This window comes from Mytilus californianus, unplaced genomic scaffold (assembly GCF_021869535.1).
Source record: "Mytilus californianus isolate M0D057914Y unplaced genomic scaffold, xbMytCali1.0.p SCAF_6, whole genome shotgun sequence".
In the NCBI taxonomy this organism is placed as follows: Eukaryota; Metazoa; Mollusca; class Bivalvia; order Mytilida; family Mytilidae; genus Mytilus; species Mytilus californianus.
The window spans coordinates 63,253,978-63,269,538 of NW_026262712.1; the positions used below are offsets into that span (position 1 = coordinate 63,253,978).

Sequence of the window (15,561 nt, forward strand, 5' to 3'; positions counted from 1 at the left end):
GTATTCTTTTTTCTATTCATCACCACAAGATTTATAAAATTAAGGTTTTTTGAAAAAAATTTAAATTATTATTAAAATTAAAAAAAAAAACAATTTCAATTTTACAGCTTTAATTCCATGAAGTTGTACAAAGCAAGTACAAAAGAGATGCGACAATTTAGTTTATAAAAATCCAATGGCATTCCCATGGTATTGTTAACCCATTACTATGAATAAAGAGGATGATTGGAATATGTCAATGAGACAGCAACCCAACTTTACACACACAAATGGTCTTTAACCATATACAAGTTTCTATACAATATATCAAGCTCGAAATTGTATCGGCCTAAAAAAAAGTTTTGAAAAAATTTACCAGAATCCATCAAAGATCTGAAATGAAACCATAGTTCCCTCAAGGACATAAATCATTGATAGATTCGATTGCTGACTTGTTAAAACTGGAAACCATAATCAGACATTGTGCAACTCTCAAGTTACCAAACTGGTTTCATTTTTATTGCAAGTACAAACAGATACAGATAAGTTTATAGATTTTTTATTGAATTCTATATCAAAAATCAATGACAACAAAGAATGAAAATACAAGAAAAAATATGTATCCAGTTGTTTACATAAAGCTTGAAATATACATGTCTCCTTTGACAATTGGGCACCCCCAATACACATTCAATTTTGTTTTTCAAATATGAAGACGTCCCAATGAGCTTGAATCTTATTCATAAATTTAAAACTGAATTTTCTACAATTTCCTTTATCAGTTTTTTTTATACTAACATATCCACAGTAACTTATGATCATCTTCATTTACATTATAGAGAAAACACATTATATATGAATGGAAAATTACAAGATATGCCATCAAACTGTACAATATCAATATTCTAAATATAGACGTCCAAATTGTACAACTAATTTCTATAGACAAATCAATATAATTGTTTTAACAACTGAATCCTATTGAACTATTATACACACAATCCATGCAGAAAATTAGAAATTAGATTTTTGGCATTTTAAATCCCATCTTTGCCAGTCTACGAGAAATAGTTGGCTGAGTCACACCATATTTTTGAGCCGCTTGTGACTGATTAAGTTTTCCTGAAGTGACTGACAAGATGGCTTCCTCTATATTATGAGGCACATTTCTACCTCTATAACTTGTCCTCCCAAAACCTGAAAAGACACCAAAAGAATATAGAAAGTAATAACACTATTTGTTCTATAGCAACAATGTTTGAAACTATTTAATGTGACATCTCAATCACAAAATGGAATGAAGCTATAAAAAAAAAAACGTGATTTTGTTTCCATTTTCAATCAAAATGAGTCAATAACCATTAATAATTCTCATCAACAAATTTACACAATCTACACTATACAATATCAAGAGGTACAAATAAAAAATATTTGACTGGAGCTTCCTGCCATATGGTATACAGGTATAGCAAACAAAAGTTGATTATTATGTCAACTAGCACCATCTATCTCTCAATGGTGTAACCCTCTACAGGAAGAAAAACCAGCAACACACAAACACCTTTCTTGTCACATGTTCATAAATTGATCTTTGTACATTTACATCAAGAAATTTCTTTCCTTAGTTAAATATTTTGTTCACAATTTCCATTTGTTTATCCTCACAACTGAGACATCAAATCTTCAAAAGTTTCATTTAAATCTTTCTATCCCAACATAATTTGGCAATATGATTCATTTTTCATACTATTCAAGAAATTCCAAGAAACAGAATTGTCCATTAGAACAGTGGTTTTAGGAATACAAATCAACAACACTATTACAATTATCAAAATTCAAAAAATAACACATGGTCACATAATGAAAATGTTACTTTTACAACAGAATCTCTTCATTCAGGTTAATAACTGCTGTCTTTATAAGAGTTTATAAGAGTTTAATACTATTACTAATAATTTCTATTGAGTATATAGATTTGTTTCATAAATTTTTTTTTAATCCAGCATAGTCTGTTTAAGGAGGTTTCAAGTTTGACTGGGTGTCTAATTGTGATTGTTTAACAGAAGTAAAGTGTTCCTGAGTTGATTGAGATTTCATTTTTCTTAATCTTCGAGAAATGGTTGACTGAGTGACATCAAATTTATCAGCAGCCTGCGACTGATTCAGTCTTCCGGTTATTACAGCTAGGATGGCTTTCTCTAAATTCTGAGGTTTATAAAACCCAATTCGACCTTTTGACCTTCTTATCTCTGAAAAAGACACCAAAAACACAGTAAATAAACCAGATATATTGATGTGAAACTTGTACTGAAATACTGTAGAACAGGAAATAAGCTTTAAAAAATATGCCAAATGTATTTAAGTAATTACTTTTTCCTAGTTACAACTGTGTGAACAATTTATTTAATGATTCACCATTTGTGATCAAAAGCAAATTTACACATCTCTATATCCTAAAAGCAATTTTGCTAATAAAAACCAGTGGAAACACAGCAACCTTTGAGCTCATGCAAAAAATATCTCAAATATAAATCAATAAAATTGAGAATGGAAATGGGGAATATGTCAAAGAGACAACAACCCGACCAAAGAGCAGATAACAGCCAAGGCCACCAATGAGAATGATATTTCAACTCTCGGTCACAAACGATGTTAAGGTCTCCTGTTATAACATGGGAACTGAGGCCATAAATGTATCGGAATTACTGCAATTTCATGACGTAGGTGTATTGTCACTGATTTTTACATCTTTACACACTTTGCTGTAATTAAACACATATTTCCGGGTAGATTTTTTGTAAACATAACAAATAAGAGGGAGTTCAGTATTATCAAATAGCCAGGAATTTGTTCCTTAACAGATTGATCATTAAAAATACCGGCAATATTTACAAAATTATTACAAGCACATATTACCATATTTATCTGAACAGACACTCAAAAGGATTTTTTAGATATCAACCAAATGCAAAAAAAAATACTAAATTAAGACGACACATGATGAACAAATTAAATAATGTGAATACTATAACGACTGTGACAAATATTTACTTAAAAAAGTAAAAATGTTCAATGGTAAGAGTTATACCATTAGGAATGTTATTTATACTATGTTGTCAATATTATCTATTTTTTCTTTGGATTAATTTTTTGCCAGCATGTCCAATATTATTGTATGAGAAACTATGTAACTTGATCACAAGGAAACACTATTCAATAACCAACCTCTGACCTCTCATGCCTTGTGATTTTTTCATCTTAATAATAGTATATCAAATATAGAGGCAAACATCTGATCTCTCGTGTATAATATATATTTCATGGAATATCATATGAAGGCCTAACTAATTGATCTTTCATGAATTATATTGCTTTATCTGCTATATATGGTATTTGATTGATATAAAATAAGATGTGTATGATTGCCAATGAGACAAATATCCAATAGAGTCCAAATAATGTGAATTTCATGGAGAACTATACCTCAGACCTTTTTCAAATCTGAAATTGATATCAATTTTAGAGAATTTGAAAGACAACCTCTGATCTTTCATTTGCAGTGATGATTTCATCTACTGTAAATTCAGAAATTATTGTGTGCATTTATTATTGCGATTTTGTCATTTTAGACTAAATTGCGATTTTAATTTTTGCGATATTGAGAAAAATCCTATTTAATTCATATAGAAAATGACAAAATGCGAGTTTAATTTATTGCGATTATAACCCTGTCGCATTTTTCGCAATAATAAAAACATCGCAAAAATTTCTGAATTTACAGTACACAGTATAAGTCCAACATTTGATCTTCTGTGAATATTTCTTCTATCTATAAAGAATCTTAAAGACCAACCTCCCATTGATCATGTTCAATATTTATTTCCTTTATAGGAAATATGAAGAACTATCTTCCTTCCTCTATACAGATTTCATATACTTATCTACAAATATTTATTTTTCCTCCATTTAACAATTTGGTGTTGATGTCAGACCTTTTACAGACTTTTTGGAGAAAAGTTAGAAATCAGTTTTTTACATATGGTACTGACACATGAATCTATGATGACCTCAAAATTCGTTTGTATTTGTTGTGTTTGGTTGCTTTTTCTTTGTATTTACCCCACATTTTCTTTCATTTAGACCACAAGGGATGAATGGGGGACACAAATATGGTCATCCCTGGACATCTCCTGTCCGTAAGTAAAACCCCTTGCTAAAGTAGGGCTTCTATTTGGCTGTGTGGGATAAATATATGTGAATTCACATATCTATTGAATGGGACAATGAATCCAATGTCTTGTGTAGATAAACTGTTTTCTCTCTTTTTCAACATTTCACACTTTTTACATCAGGAAGTAGTAGTGGTGTATGGATGAAAATACACTCATTAACTTATGTATTTTTCAGATTTCTGGTAAAAGACATCTGTTTTTTTTTCTTTCTTCTAAAAAAGATCTTTCCAAATGTATGCCTCCTTAATTGTAAATATTTTAGACTTGAGAAGAAATAAGCGCTACATGATTAAAGATTAAATCTTTTGCACTTGTCTTGTCCAACTTCTTATTAAATATTCTCACATCAGTACAGGTTTTCCGTATTGGTTGTATTTTGCACAACAATATGGAGTCTATTTTGTCCTATATCTTTGCTTTCTTCTTTTTCACATAGTAATTTATAAACTATCAAATAAAACTGGCTTTCAGTACAAGGCACTTCTCACTTTTCAACAATTTATTAATGAAATAACTTTGTGTTTACATTGAGAGTAACATTATATACAAATCAATCAATAGTAATTAAACAACAATGCACCAATGGAATGAAAAACAACCTTCATTACAATTATCAAAATAAAATGCTCTGCTGGGGCGCAGCTTGATACGACCGCAGAGGTCGAACCCTGAACAGTTGGGGCAAGTATGGACACAACATTCAAGCTGGATACAGCACTGAATTTGGATTGTAATTAAATATTTGACACAGCATAGGTTTCTGACACAGAATGAAAGTGGTCTGAGAACTTAAAAAATTTTACCTATTCAAACCATATCATTATTATTTGCTTTTATATATAAATCAGAAATAACCAATTTAAAATGGAAAATTCAAAAAAAAAAAAAAGGAAAGAAAATCCCCCCCCCCCCAAAATTTTGTGAACCCCCTTATGATTCATTACCCCCAAACTCAATCCCAGCCTTCCCTTTGTGGTATGGTACCTTGCAGTACAATTTCAGAGAGATCCATACACTTGAACACAAGTTATTGTCTGGAAACTAGAAAAATGTGTTTTTTAGCCCCTTTTTCCTAAAATGTTTGGGCAATTACCCCCAAACTCAATTCCAGCTTTCCCTTTGTGATATGGAACATTGTAGTACAATTTCATAAAGATCCATACACTTACACACAAGTTATTGTCATGAAACTAGAAAAATGCTTGTTTTTTGCCCCTTTTTGGCCCCTAATTCCTAAAATTTGGAGGCAATTACCCCCAAAATCAATCCCAGCTTTCCCTTTGTGATATGGAACCTTAAGATACAATGTCAGAGAGATCCATAGACTTACACACAAGTTATTGTCATGAAACTAGAAAAATGCTTGTTTTTTTGTCCCTTTTGGCCCCGAATTCCTAAAATTTGGAGGCAATTACCCCCAAAATCAATCCCAGCATTCCCTTTGTGATATGGAACCTTGTGGTACAATGTCAGAGAGATCCATACACTTACACACAAGTTATGTCTGGAAGTTACAAAAATGCTTATTTTTGGCCCCTTTTTGGCCCCTATTTCCTTAACAGTTGGTACCATAACCCCCAAAATCAATCCCCACCTTCCTTTTGTGGTATTGAACCTTATGGTAAAATTTCATTGAGATCTAAAGTTAGAGTGCGAAAACTAATGTGTCTTCGGATGACGACGACGCCAACGTCATATACCAATATATGACCACAAAAATTTTTTTGCAGTCGTATAATTACAGAGTAATTAATGAGAATAAAAACTTTTAATATTTTAATGAAATATTACAACCATGATTCATTTCATCCTCATTTTTCAAATGTTAAAAAATGAATTTTTAGTATGTATAATGATGTCAACAATATGTGATGTCATCTTTCTTTGAGTTAAAGCATAAAATATATGATGTGCCCAATCACGTTAAAATCAGCTGTTAGTTTTCGCTACATACTCTCTGCCCTAACTTTAAGGAGCATAGTATATCACATGGGATTTTCATCAGATCAATGATGTGCCATTTTATCAAATAATATATATTTATATGGTATTATCTTAAATCCTTGATTTCATGGTTTTGTCAAAGTTTGCATACAAGCCTAACAGAAATTAAAATTCCTTGGATATTTAAATTCAGGATTGGTGTATACTCAAGAAATCAATGAAAATTGGTACCTAACGAATAATAAAGAATCAACAGTATCTTATCATCTTTTCAATCTTCCAGACTTAACTCTTTTAACTAAAAATCATAACTACAAATCATTTTCATATTATAAAAACAAAATAGAAAAGAATGGATAAGGTGTATTTTTCATAACACAAAATCCCTACACGCACATGACAAAATCAAAAGCTCCTTTTATTAAATTGTGATATTCAGATATTAACATAAATACATTGAAGTAAATATACACATTATCCTATATTATATACAATACATTACAAATTCTTTCTACAACAAGAAGGACAATCAAACAGCTTACACAGTTAATATCTTAGCAGCCTTTGTCTTATCAAACCTTGCTTGCAAATGCTGACGGAAGTCAGCTCTTAAATTAGGGTACCTGTTCTTAAATTCCAAGGTGTCAATAACATGTGAGCTTCCTTATTTTATTTTATTTTATTTTTCATTCTTAGACAAAATTAAATCTTACAGAGGTATTTCATACTTAAATCTCTATATATGTTACTTCCAAAGAAAACATATTAAAGTACCTAATAAAAATGGTGATTCCAGGATTTGTACAAGTACTTTTATAACATTTTTTTTGTTGGTTTCTAAGAATTTTTTAGCTTGAGCCTCTCTCGTTTGCGTATTTGGTACGAGATAGCAGGTTGAGGGACCCCATACAACCTTGAGGCTTGACTTTGGTTGAGTTTGCCATTTAGCACTGCTTGAATTGCAAGTTCCATTGAGTCTGGACTATATTGTTTTATAGGTTGAGACTTCTCATATTGCTGACCTTGATAATTCAGAAAACAATCTGAAACACAACAAAACAGGATTTAACATGTGAATAAATCAACATTTCCGTGGATTTCATCATAAATGCTCTAAAATGCTCAAAAATGCTCAATATCAAGATACAACCAATCAACTAACTTCATAAACTTATGAGATCATGCCCTTGAACCTTGTTCAAGATATATTTCCAAAAATCATTAAGTAAATGTATTTGACAATTGTTGCAGTTTACGAATTTTAAAAGAAATGGTTGGTTGAGGAACCCCATATTCCCTAGATGCTTGACTCTGGGTCATTTTCCCTTCAATTACTGCTTTTATAGCCATTTCCATGTTTTTGGGACTGTATTCTTTTTTGGGTCCTTGCTTTCGCAGAAGACGCCTCTCTGGTTGGACCAAAGAATCTGAAACACATAAGAATCTTTTGATAAAATTACACAATTACATTATGGAGAACCTTAAACAAAACTCTGGTTAAATTTTACATCTTTTTAACTTAAGATAAAAACACTTTTGTTGCTATTCAACAGGCAGTTGCAAGTGCTCTTGTGTAACTTGGGAAATTTATTACTAGACCCCAAATTCTTTATTATTTCAAAAATTGATATTTCAAAAGTCCAACAAGCTGGCTACAGGCAAGTACAAATGTATATTCAAGATAGAAAAAATGTCAAATTACATATAAAACACCCAACACCAAAAATATTCTTAAAAAGTGTCCATGAAAAAAAAAATCAAGTCATTTTTTTCAATCTACAACAAATAGTTGGCTGAGGAACACCAAACACACGGGCAGCCTGACATTGTGACATACGGCCCGCTAATACTTCTGTAATTGCCTGTTCCAGTTTTTGTGGCTTGTAATCTCTTCTCCATCGCCTGTTAGCATTATTTCGTGATTGGTCTGAAGCATTATTTCGTGATTGGTCTGAAGCATTATTTCGTGATTGGTCTGAAACATATAAGGAATAGAATCATTTTCTCTTTCATTTAGATTTTGATTTTCTACCTGTTTTTAATTAATTCAAGTGTACGATCTTGTGGTATGTTTTCAATGATAAGCTTTTTATTTTTCATCTATCTCAAAATTTAAACATTATTATAAATCCATAAACAAGGATGTACCAGAAAAACAGCATGTCAAAAAGTCACAGGCTAAATAAATACCATTTCAAATAAATCTTGCATCACTTCCATATTTGATTAACACAGAAAAAAAAACCTTTTCCACACATATTAATAAAGAGCAAATACATGATTTTTTTTTATAAAGTATCAGAGCTCTGGCCTTCAACATAGTAATCTATATAATCAAAATTGAAAAATCTTTTGCAAATCACATCAATGCAGATGCTCTCAAAAACACTATCATTTAAATTAATTTTACAAGTCAAACCCATTCTTTCTGACAGCATAAAAGTTACAAATGATTTTGAGGACAATTATAAGGTGGGGGGGACCAAAACTAGACAAACAGAATTTGAGGCATAGATGCTATGACATTCAGATTTTATTTTCTTCCTTTTTCCTTGAACGTGAAATTCTACAACCAATTGAAGGTTGAGGGACACCATAAAAGAGGGCTGCTTGAGTCTGAGTCATTTTCCCTGCTAAGACAGTTTCAACGGCTTTATCTAAATCTTCATGTCTATAAGATTTTGGCTTTGGCCCACGTCTTTGCTTCTGATTAAGGCTAAAACCCCTTTGAGATGGAAACACTTTAAATATGGGATCTTGGATTGGAATAATCTTTTCTTCTTTCACTACTGTTTTTCCTAAATAATTCTGGTTGTTATGGGGTTTCATTTTCTTTCCTCTTTTATGATGATCTGAAACACATAAACAGGCATGATTTACTACCTGAACATTCATTTCATAGAAGTAATAAACTTAAAATCTCTATCAAATTAAAATCTTTCATTTTTGACGGAACCTCTATCAAATCACATGTTCTAGAGTTTGCAATAAAGTTTATTGTTCTAGCATAATCAGACAAATATTTCTTAGTCCACTTTCAGACTAGTATTCAAAGGACAGATGGGGATCTAACATATTGAAATGTCTTCATTGTATTTATATTGTCAGTTTTGTCCAAAAACAAAATAATAATCATCAGTACAACATTGACAACTTTTATTTTACAACAATTTTACACCATTTTCAGAAAAAAACAAATATTACAATGAAAACCATCAAGGCCTATGTTTAGAATTGTGTAACATAACTGTTGTTAACATTTGTGTTCAAACCTTCATAACAGAACCTTTGTAAAAATAGAAAAATCTCATAATAACACATCTTCACTGCTTCAACCATATATAAAATCCAACCCATAGACAAGTGAAAAATAAATCTAAGAGACAAAGAGTTTCACATGCCTATTTTCAAATCAACTTTGCATTCTCCTCAATATTTCAAAAGTGTTGTCAGCATTTAACTAAGCCTCTTTGCAGGAACATTGCAACTTGATGAAACTCTTGATTTGTTTTCATGTTAAAAATAAATGATAAATTCAAAATATGTAAAGGAAAAACTTTATTGGATTTTGCCTACCTTTGCAAACAAATAGAAAGATAACTTATCATCGATTTTTTATGATGTTGAATGCTCAAGTTTATTTTCAACTTATTATGATCTGCAGCCAAACTATGCAAAATATTGGGTTTTTAATCTAGTACAGGGATACTTTTTACTGAATGTACTCCTTATATTCACAGGTGTGTCTCAGACAAAACATGTTTCTTTTTGTTTTGTTTTATTTTGTAAATACCAAATAGCAATGAGCCTATACATCTATTTCAAAAAACAATCCAGATTGTTTATTTATCCAAGTTCTTATTTAAGAATTGGGCACGTTTCCACAAAGAAATTCTGGTAGCTATCGTAGACTGAGGTACACCAAACGTTTGTGAAGCCTTTGTCTGACTCAACTGCCCAGATTTTACTGCAATCAAAGCGTTTTCTAAGTTTTCACGTTTGTACTTCCTTAATTTCCTCCTTGCCTTAGTCTGGATATCTGAAAGACATAAATGCACTTGTTAGAAGATTTATGACTTTTGGATTTTCCACAGGAAATATCTTATCTTGAATTATTGTTCAGTTTATGTTTTAAAGGTTGGTTAGAGTTTATATTTGTTTTATTCTGTTTGGCTATCTGGTGGTTTTCTAAACATTCGAGAGCAGATTGTTGTTCTTGGGACCCCATAATATCGAGCAGCCCTGCTTTTGGACATGTGCCCAGCTTGCACTGCCTGGATGGCCTTTTCTAAATTGTCAGGATTATAGACCCAATATCTTCCACTCTTGTGAATCTTCCCAGATTTGTTGTCTGAAAGATATATAGTGCAAATATGTAGTTATTCCAAATGAAAAGTAGGAAAACTGAATTTTAGTATTTCAACATGCCAATGTAATTGAACAAAATATCCATATTTTATATTTCCAATATTTTAAATACTGTAAATTCAGATATGAATGCTATGTTTTGGATCAATGCAAAAAATGCAGAAAGATAATTACACTAAAATTGCATTCATCAAATTCTGGATTTACAGTACTGCAAAATGTCTTCCAGACCTTGAAGGAAAAAAATATTTAAAATCTCGTTTTATCATTCAACTCCATTTACTTTTATAATTTTATCAAAAATAAAAAAATGAAACCTGACTCAACAACTTCTGCAAGGTAAGACTAAAATCCAGATAAAGGTTCTCTACAAATCAATAAACAATAAAAATACACCAGTTTGAAAATGCAACAAAAATGTTATCTTCAAAACTATCTTTACAAAAATCAAAGAGAACTTGTACCCTTTTCCAACATTTTTGTCAACAAATGCATCACAATATGTTCTTTTTCTTAAAAAAAATGATTTTTCCTCAATCAGCTTGTTTACTTCCAAGTAGCTTTAAGGCAAGTCAATCAATTTAGTGTCATAGTACAAAGGAGATGGAATGTTTGAGAAAACAATATCACTTGTTATATATGTCATATCCATTTTGAATTATTTTCTGAACAATGGTGGTAGTAAAAGTTTAGATGCCCCCATTTTAGAGATCCTAGTCGAGATAGTTGACTGCGGTACTCCATATTGATGAGCGGCTTTGTTTTGTGACAGGCGTCCCTCAAGTACTGCTTTCACTGCCTCTTCTAATTTTTCTGGACTATATTCACGTTGTTTCTTCTTTCTCCAGTAGTTGGAGAAATAGTCTGAAAGATATATGATAGACATTAGGGTTACTCCTGTCACAGTCTTACCCAAAGCCGCCACCAGAATGAGTAGTCATCAACTTCATTATTTACTGATACAGTTTTCTATAGAATAGTTATAGCTCTTTACAATGTTTTACAAAAATTGTGGTAATTTTTCAAAATGAATAAAAGGAGACTTGGGGTTCACGTCAATGACGGTAAACCAAAAAAAAAGTCGTCATTAATAGACAGATGACTACAAACCAATATCAAGCTCAAAATTGTTTAGACTAAAATAATTGAATTTTTTTTTTACAGATCTTTGAAACTGTGAGATATCTGCCATCAACAACAAATTGTCAAGAAGTCAGATGACATTATTGTGATGCCGTAAAACAATTTTATTATCCCAGTAAACAACACACACATGGACATTAGTCATTCCCAAATCAAGTATTAGATTTCAGGAATCTCATAACACCTGTTTCACATTTTGTTCTCATCAGCGATAACAAATGCAATAAGATCATGGTACCTTTTACTATCTTTATGTGAATGAACGCAGCCACCTATCAAATCTAATCAAATCATCGGAGAGGGTTAATCATGATCAATCAAAGAGCCAAATCAATTTAGCCAGAAAAAGAAAGCCATCAAGAAAAACCATCTGATATGTGAATTTAAATTATCTTTCCATTTCAAAAGAGCTGATTGTCCTCGCATATTTGATATACGTAATCTTTTTACTGTCCATGTTTAGTGTTTGTCTTCAGACTTCATTCCAGAATTCACACTGCTCCTCAAAATATCTTTCTTTATTTACAAATAATTTGCAATTTCAAATACTTTATTCTATTAAACAAACATGTTTCCATCAATTTTTTTTTATACATTATATTTTGTCCAAAGTATGGTGTTTCAAATCCTTAATTTTTTTATCATAATTCATTAAATGAAAGGGATGCTTTATATTTTTATTATACTATTCCAAGTACAAGCAAACAGACTTCAAGATCACCATGATTTTTTTTATCAAAGCAACTAATACATTTTTTTTTCATTTTAGCATTCTTCAGTTTTTCCTTGTTTTTTTCACGGTTTCGTGCTCACAATTGATTGTAACAAGTGTCAAGTGGTATCTTGATCCCTTATTTTTCTTATTCTCCTAGAAATTGTCTTTTGTGGCACACCATATACAAAAGAAGCTTTATTCTGGGACAAAACTCCACTAAGAACTGCAGCAATTGCCTGTTGTAAATTTTCATGGCTATAACATCGAATCTTCCTATATGGTTTCTCTGAAATACATATAAATCAGTTGTAATTCACTTATATTTTAAATTAACATCCAACTATAATCATTTCAAGCAAAAATTTAAACATATACCTTACACATGTCTTCAAATTTTATCCATTTTCATCCTGCACAAAAAAATGACGAACTTAGAAAAAGTCTATCTGATTACACTTTCCCAGCCCAACTATAAGCAACAAAGCATAAACCTTAACTTTCTCCTTTAAAAAAAAATATTCATGGCCCTATGTGTACATGAAATAAATTTGATACAAAGAATAATCAAACACAAGTTCATTATCCATTTCCATTTTTGCAGCACAAAAACATAATGAACAATTGATAAACTAGAAAATACATCACATGCATATAAAAAATTATTTATTTGACCAAAAATAACATATAAAAAAATATTTATTTGACCACAAAATAGCTATCAAATTTCAATAATAAATTTCAACTACACTTCAAGTTACCACTACATCATACAAAAAGTCCTTAGAATTTAAAAAAAAAAAGTAATGTTTGTTTTCCAAATCTTAGAAAACTTTTTTTCTTCGATATTTACATTATATTTCAGAAAGTAATTTCTACAGTCATTGTAAATTAATAATAAAATCACATCAATATAAACATGATTAATAATCTGTATTGCAAGATTTGAATTTTTCTTCAATTGAACACTTTTTTACAGCAGTCAAACTTCATTTGCTTTGTTCCGGTGATAACAGATTTTTAGTTTTGCATTTGGCATAGCGTGTTGATAATGTTGTAGCTGGAATGCCATACATTCTGGCAGCGTCAACAATTTTCATATTTCCATTACAAATAGCATCCATTGCTCGTTCCAGATCTTCTGCATCATACTTTTTATATCTTGTACTACGATGCCTTCGTTGAATGAAATGTGAGCTTAAACCTGCAAGACATGCAATTTCATTTAGAGACTATAGTATTTAAACTTGTGAAACATCAACTTTATGATAGAAACTATTTAACATTCAACCATTTACAATAACACATGAACTTTCTGCTTGATTATGACCTTGCTACGTTTTATAATCAACTTTCAAGCATACTTGCAACTTTGAGAGAATCATGAAATGGACCAAATCGAATATTCAACAAGCATATGCAATTCATATTACTTACTATGTAAGCATATTTTTTCTTCTATATAAAAATATGAAAATGTGGTATGACTGCCAATGAGACAACTAACCACCTTAGTCCAAATGACAAGGATTTAAGCATCTATAGGTCATCTTCAACAATGAGCAAAACCCATCACTTGTAGTCAGTTATAAAGGGGCCAAAGATGTCAGAATGGGAAATAATTCATTCAATTACTATTTTATTGTACATTTAATTAAAATATCAAGATTAATTACTGCAAACTATGATTTACAAATGCTACAGTTCAATAAATATCGTCAGTAGTTTAATTTTTGTTTTAATTTATATAACTTTTAGAAAATAAATAGCAATGCCAATTGTAACATTTTCATTAGAGTGGAAGTCTGTTGTCACAGTTTGTCCTTTCATTACTATCACACAAGTAATCTAAATCTACTACTGAAACGATAGTAAATCATGGCTTTAATTTTTTCACTCGTCCAGATATTGTTGTCTGTGGAACACCAAATACACGAGCAGCTTTAGACTGTGTCATTGATCCAGACATTACTGCATTTATAGCTCGCTCTAACATCTGAGGATCGTACTGTCTTCTCACTGGTAATAATAGGTCCCTTCCCATTGCATCATGTAAGCATAATTGTTCTGAAACATACAAACAAAAGTCCAATGTCTTGCATGACATGATCTGTATGTCACAATTCGAGTGTCAAAAATGTTTAGGCAAGTTTCAAACAATGTCAATCTCTAAGAGAGATGACTTAAAATTGCAATTGCATAGATGAACACAACTATCAAATCAGCATGTGATTTCCTAATGTTACAGACATTTCTAAATAAGATGAGCCTTGATCATCTTACAGTTTTAACAAAAAGTAAATGATAAAACAAAGCTTTAAAAATATTGAAATTCAAAAGCTGTCTTTTAAAAATTCTACAACTTGTTTTAACAATCGTGATGGATAGTATATGATCTTTTACTCATATTAAATTTGAGATGTGTCATTCCTGTTCTTGAAACACGCAATTTCATAAACATGGCACTACAGTAGACGGAGACTGTTAAAATGACCAAGTCTGTTAATAAACAAAATTATGACATCTCACAATGCAGATTGTCATTTATACACACCTTATAAAGGTCGGTTTATAAACAGCAATTTTGAGAGAACAATTCTTACTCTTTACAAACTCAATATAAATATCAGGAAATGTGGAAAGATTGCAAATGAGATAACTATCCACTAGAGACCAAAGGACAAGGATTTAAACAACCACAGGTCAACTTACATACTACAGCAATGAGTAAAACTCATTCTGTATTGTAAGATATTAAAGGTCCAGTAAGACAAATGTTAAACCACTCAAAAGAATGAACTAATGATTTATACTACAACAATTTTTCCTTCGAGAAACTGGTTAAAACAAATATTGCAGTCAGCAACCAAAACCAAGCACTGGCTTACAGGTTCCTGGATCTAGGAAATAAGTTTATATTCTCAACATTTTCCTAAATTTATTGATTTGTTTGACAGGAATTTACACCACTTTTAAAACATCAGTAAAATTTCATTTGGAAAAGTTTTAAACTCCAGGTCACCATGCATTGACTTTCAGAAGACTATTGATGCACATTTTTATGTTCTGTTAGTTCCCATTCAATTTTTGTAAAAGGGCCAAGCAAGACATAAAACCATACAATGATAGCTAATGGTTGAAATATAGAGACAGATGTTGATCAACAAACTACCTGAGCGCTCA

The 15,561-nt window shown here is 31.0% G+C and overlaps 2 protein-coding genes across 18 annotated transcripts in view; one reads left to right on the top strand and one right to left on the bottom strand.

Annotated features, from left to right (window-relative positions):
- The window catches only part of LOC127704734 (U1 small nuclear ribonucleoprotein A-like), a 1,100,970-nt gene that overhangs the window by 799,310 nt on the left and 286,099 nt on the right, over positions 1 to 15,561 (top strand). The gene's annotated exons all lie outside the window — the stretch shown is intronic.
- Positions 1 to 15,561, bottom strand: part of LOC127704711 (zinc finger and BTB domain-containing protein 17-like) — a 172,083-nt gene that overhangs the window by 90,669 nt on the left and 65,853 nt on the right. Inside the window, exon 5 of one of the 15 annotated variants that reach the window (XM_052208903.1) lies at positions 523 to 1,176. The exons of 9 other annotated variants lie outside the window; for them this stretch is intronic. In XM_052208903.1, coding sequence (XP_052064863.1) covers positions 1,001 to 1,176 — 176 coding nt within the window. In that variant the 3' untranslated portion in view covers positions 523 to 1,000. Of the gene's footprint in view, positions 1 to 522; positions 1,177 to 7,607; positions 8,131 to 9,294; positions 10,195 to 12,198; positions 12,668 to 13,027; positions 13,583 to 14,239; positions 14,446 to 15,561 lie in introns of those variants that run through there. 5 more of the 15 variants (XM_052208871.1, XM_052208886.1, XM_052208904.1 and 2 more) reach the window with 5 other exon arrangements.